At 42.1% G+C, this 5,079-nt stretch overlaps 1 protein-coding gene and 1 long non-coding RNA gene across 3 annotated transcripts; one reads left to right on the top strand and one right to left on the bottom strand.

Annotated features, from left to right (window-relative positions):
• Positions 1 to 30: 30 nt before the first annotated feature.
• LOC113755142 lies at positions 31 to 1,984 on the top strand. Its single transcript, XR_003465584.1, has 2 exons — positions 31 to 1,046; positions 1,158 to 1,984. It is a non-coding gene; the product is annotated as an uncharacterized LOC113755142 (long non-coding RNA).
• LOC113755141 (transcription factor GTE7-like) lies at positions 1,563 to 4,814 on the bottom strand. 2 transcript variants are annotated; one of them, XM_027299206.1, is made up of 3 exons: positions 2,605 to 4,805; positions 2,262 to 2,520; positions 1,563 to 2,180 (listed from the first exon to the last, which is right to left on the bottom strand). In XM_027299206.1, the coding sequence occupies exons 1-3, from the start codon at positions 4,114 to 4,116 to the stop codon at positions 2,080 to 2,082; spliced, it is 1,872 nt and encodes a 623-aa protein (XP_027155007.1). In that variant the 5' UTR covers positions 4,117 to 4,805; the 3' UTR covers positions 1,563 to 2,079. The 2 variants fall into 2 exon arrangements, with proteins under 2 accessions (XP_027155007.1, XP_027155008.1); XM_027299207.1 differs by lacking the exon at positions 1,563 to 2,180 and having other exon boundaries at positions 2,443 to 2,532; positions 2,605 to 4,814.
• Positions 4,815 to 5,079: the final 265 nt, after the last annotated feature.

Raw genomic sequence — 5,079 nt, 5'->3', positions numbered from 1 at the left:
TTCCTCCCCATCTTGGTATGAGGAGTTTATTAAAGGAAGACATGGCAAAAGTTTTATCAAGACCGGTTTTCAGATCACCACCATTTAATGACGGGTTCTTAGCTGCAGCATTAGCTCTCCCCAGCACTTTTGGCTCTCTCTAAGAAAATCCTTCTGCACCAGTCTTCTGTCCTGTACCAGTGTGCAAGACTCGCCTGTTACCTTTATTTCTTTCGCCAAGTTTTCTTTGACGCCGTGGGACCAAATTAAGTTGTGGGTCCTAATGCGATACAGGCAACCACGCAGGGGATGAAGAATTTGATGTAATGCAACTTTGAAACTAGGAAGTCTATATACTGGATGAGCTTTGCAGGGGATGAAGTGTTGTAGTATAATATGTCAAAGTCAATTGCAGAATTTCAACATCAGAGTGACATAGTTCAGGAAAGAGTACAAACATGGTAGTGTTGTTTGGTTTCCAGAGTACTTCGACTTCGTAATGGAGAAATAAGTTCCTGATGCCCTGGACGTTCAACATGTATTTTCGGAAGGTGGAGGGGATCATTGTGAAATATGAAAATTTATGACCAACTTTTTTAGGAGCTTTCATATTGGCATTGGAAGTTAGACTTGCGAAAATTTATGGCATCGCTTGCGAATGACTGCTTCTGAAGAGCTCGCTTTTCTCATGCTCTCGCAATTCATTCCTTCTATCTTTACAGTGATCAGCTAGCTAGTTCATCATGTACCTCCCTAATTGATCTTAAGTAGCTAGCTCTCTGTATTGCGCTTTAGATTCATTAAAGGAAGTACAGCAGTTTTTGCAATCTCTTTATTGTGTAGGTTAAGCCCCAACTGAAGTTGGCGTTGCTTGTCCTGGTTATTAAATGAGTTTTGTTTAGTTCAGGTTTGCGGTGCGGTGCTCTTATTTCTCAGTCATATCATGTTTTACGCATTAGATGTTTCTTACCACATACTGGACCCCTTGAAATAAGATAACTGGAGGAGTGGAAGTTGCTGCGTTTCTGTTCATTGATGCGGTGATCAGAATTGTCTGAAAAGATTGGGTACTCGCGTTGGCTTTTATTGATTGGATTATGCCTGTAAACGAATGAATAGTACAATATGTTTTACTCTCACTTGCGTACTTTTAACACGTAAGAACAAATTCTTGACAGGGAATACTGTTGGGTTAAGCTTCAATTGCTTGTGAAGCCAAGGATTACAATTCGAGCAAAGCTGAACATTCTTATTGAGGTATCTCAACTTAAAAAGTCACCAACATGTACCATGCATCACATTTGAAATATATGGATACTCAACATGTTTGTATCATTTTGCTTTTATGACTTCCTACTTTGACTCAGGGAAACCATAATTAATCAAGATAAAGATTCAAGCATGTGTGTAACACAGTATCCTGAACAATATTTGCACAGAAGCAGACTAGACTTGATAATTTCTGGATTCTGAATCATGAGATTGCAAACAGTTCCAATTTAAGAAAACTACTCGTTTAAGGCATTCATTTCATGTAAGTACGAGTTTGGAACGCTATTAAAAACAGCTAATTAGAATTCAAGGAAGCCAAAAGGGTTCTTCTGTAAGATCTTTGAAGAGAGAACTACATTTGCATATTTCCAGTCAGAGTACACTACTCCCTGTACATGTTTACTGCTTTTGCTGCTCCACCACTAAAAATCGTGTGGTGATTCAGTATAGAAATCAAAAAGAGTTTTACCAAACTCAGTAATGCTACTGCTATCTTTCTACCGTTCAGTTCTTCCCAACTTCTCTGACTGTACCCCTCCGCTGTAACACCCTAATTCAGTCACGTCTAACTAATGTCTCGGTTATCCTAACCTAAAGTAACATTCTGGCCATCCTTTTTACAAAATGCTACAGCTTGAGCCAAGCAATGCCAAAGCCAGAACCACAGTTACCTTAATTCTCCTCCATTACCAAAATGCACAAACCCAGAAATGAAAAAAAAAAAAAGGGGAGCCAACAAAGATAGAACGCCAACACTTCAAACCCTCTCAATTCCATTCACTTTTCCATTAATTGTTACTTGAAATCTTCACATACCCATTAACAGAATTAAGCTGCAGGGACTCCTTTTGCTTCAACATAAGGCGACTGTACACTATCCTCGTCAGAATCATCACTCCCTGAAGAACTACCAGAATCTGAATCTGAATCTACACATTGTATCAAACACCAACATCAGTCTCTGTGGACTATATATGCCAAAAGAAAAACATAAATGCAGAATAGAATACCATCAGAAGAAGAATCATCACTACTAGAACTTGCGGCACTAGAGCTGCGGGATCCACCATTAGCTCCAGCACAGTCCTCAATCTCAACCTCCAGAACGGAGGCAGCAGCATTACCCTTCTCAACCTCCACATCCTTCTCAATCTCCACAGGGGGAAAGTCAAATGCTGGAATGTCCTCTCCAATATCAACATCCTCTTCCCCTGCATCTTCTTTGTTGTTCTGTTCGACATCCACCTCACAAGGCTCACTAACTGGAGACTGTTACCATAACTAAAGAATTATCAGCCAATTAAAACAAGTCAAAATCTTTATTATATCAAACTTAAGGCATTTATTCGTTACCTTGGGTCCTTCTTCTTCGATCAAATTGGCACCGTCAACGAGTTCTTGCCTTTTCATCTTGCTCAGAGCTTTCTTGTGATTACTCACGAACCTATCCAAATCCCAAAGAGTGTCATCGTCAAGAACCTCAAAATCAAGTTCAATCTCATCTCCGTCCGGCACCAAATGAGGATTCCTCTTCCTGACAATCTGCACCACGCGTTCCATCTTCTCCTGCGGCATATTCTGCAAATTCAACCCCAAGTTAGACTTCTCCTCATTGCTCATTTGCCTCTTGTTCGAATCCTTGGCTTTTGGGTTTGGCAATTTCCCGCTTGTACTCTGCAATCCAGGAGACAACAGAATCTGCTCATTCTGACATGAAGGCGAACTCAACAATATTGGTTGTGGCATCGCAATCACCGGTTCCAGCTGAACCCAGTTGGTAATTTCGTTCATCTTCCCAGCAACCAGTTTTCGATGTCCGGTTTCATACTCCTGATACACGGGCTCAAACATTTCTTCAAAACTCGAAAGCATAGACTCCGCCATTGCATGGACATCTTGCCCTTTGGGGTTATATCTCATGGCATTGTTAAAAGTTAGCCTTACATCCGAAGCAAATTCAAGGGGTGATTTGTACACCCTTTTGTTGAAATTAGACTTGATAGTCCCAAGATCCATTGGATGCTTTATGACTTTGAAGTAATCATGAAGCCTTAGACGAACAACATCAACGGGCTTATTAAAAACCCAACTGTGCTTTTGCTTCATAAGTGTCATCAAAATCTGCTTACATTTCTTCATCACCGTTTCCGACGCCTTCTCGGCCTCTGATGAAGTTGGGATCACAAACGGCCGCTTTGTTTCTCGAGCATCACCTAAAGCAAGAGCCCTTTTTTGCCCCGAAAGTTTTTGGTTCTTTTTGCCCTTACCCTTTCGGGTCACTGACCCGGATGCCCGGTTCTTTTGGTTCTGCTTCTCATCTGATGTAAGGTTCACTGGTATGTGATTTGTTTCTACAGCAGGCGGCCTGAATAGGGCCCTACAAAAACCGGGTCTAAACTCAAGCTCCCGGGTCTGTATTCGGGTCAATAGGGTCCGAACCCGTTCGAGGTCGGAGATTAGTCGATTTTTCAGCTCTTTCAGCTCTCTTTTCGAGTACGACGACGCTTTGAATGTCACGTACTCTCGGTGAAACGGATCCTTGGATAGAAGAGGCCCATCTGCACTCCGGTTAAAGGAGTGCGGATCATTGATCGACGCCGAAGGTGGCAGGAAAGGAGGCCTGGGTGATGGTTCATTGCGCTGCCGGAGACCAGTTTTAGCTGTAAGATCAATGATTTGCCGGCTAACGTTGAAATTTGAGTTGAAAATGGGGTTTGGAAGCCTGCTAGGGTTAGAATGAGGTTTAGGATTCAACCGCGGGTAGAAATGGGGATGATTCGTGCGGTTGTTTGGAAATTGCCTCATACAAACCTCGCGTTCAGCCCAATAGGACTCATTTCGGCTGGGCAAGACGGCGGAAGCCATATGAGGCGGGAGCCAAAAAAAAAAGCGGATTGAATTTCAAATCAAACGGGTCGCTCAAGAAATTTCGCCCTGGCGGTCAATCTCCGACCAAAAAATGGCGGGAACACATGGCTAGAAAGCCGGAAATTTTAACCGCCGCTGGCCGGAAAGTCGAAAGATAGTAATTTGTTGGAGGGAAATGCGTTCAGAAAATCAAAATGGAAAGTGTATTTAAACCAAAAAAAAAAGGCAAAAAATTATTAAAAGGCGAGGGTTTCTATGACCCTCCTTGCTTGAACGAAGAAAGCAGGAGGAGGATCACCGCTTCTTAAAGGCAGCCAGATCTGCAGGTCTGCAGATCGGGCAGAATCTCACCCGTTGAAGTTTGATCTCAAGGCCTGCATGTTTCTGATGCTTGCCCGCATTGCCCGACCGTGCCAGGTGGTGCCAATGGCTGTGATTGACCCTGGGGGAGTGCGTGGCGTCATGTGATGCGTGGATGATGTGTTTGGGTGGGAACTTTAAAATTTCGAAATAAATACTCTAGTACCTATTTGAGTTTGAAGCGGAAGAAAATTTCCTGGGGGCTGGGGATGGAAGGATATAAGATCCTGCTGCATTGACGCCATGTGGGGTCGTTTGGTGACGTGGAGGGGGCCAACTCTGATTGGTTCTGCTGACGCCTGGTGATGTACAACTGTACCAGTCCGGCAATATCTATCTGATTGTATTTCAGTAATCTTAGATGACTAAAGTGCTATTAAGCCGAGTCCAATTCAAGTTACACTATACTTGAATTCGATTGCAATCCGTGTTAATTGATTTTAAACTCGAATAAGTATATTAATTTGAATTCGAACTCAATTCAATATAATAAAATTTAAATTTGAAGTCATTTGAGATTGAGTAAACTGTTGACCCTACCAAAATCGAACTCGAGTTTTTTTTTTCTTGTTTTTAATTTTTTATATTTTAGATTTATCA

This window comes from Coffea eugenioides, unplaced genomic scaffold (genome assembly GCF_003713205.1).
Source record: "Coffea eugenioides isolate CCC68of unplaced genomic scaffold, Ceug_1.0 ScVebR1_1238;HRSCAF=2058, whole genome shotgun sequence".
Classification (NCBI taxonomy): domain Eukaryota; kingdom Viridiplantae; phylum Streptophyta; class Magnoliopsida; order Gentianales; family Rubiaceae; genus Coffea; species Coffea eugenioides.
Note: the sequence above shows the minus strand (reverse complement) of the source record. Positions and strands in the feature narration are given on the sequence as shown.

Coding starts and splice junctions, on each gene's coding strand:
- LOC113755141 (XM_027299206.1), bottom strand. CDS start 4,116: ATGGCTTCCGCCGTCTTGCCCAGCCGAAATGAGTCCTATTGGGCTGAA. Junction 2,521..2,604: donor TCGAAGAAGAAGGACCCAAG/GTAACGAATAAA, acceptor TTATGGTAACAG/TCTCCAGTTAGTGAGCCTTG. Junction 2,181..2,261: donor TGATGATTCTTCTTCTGATG/GTATTCTATTCT, acceptor TACAATGTGTAG/ATTCAGATTCAGATTCTGGT.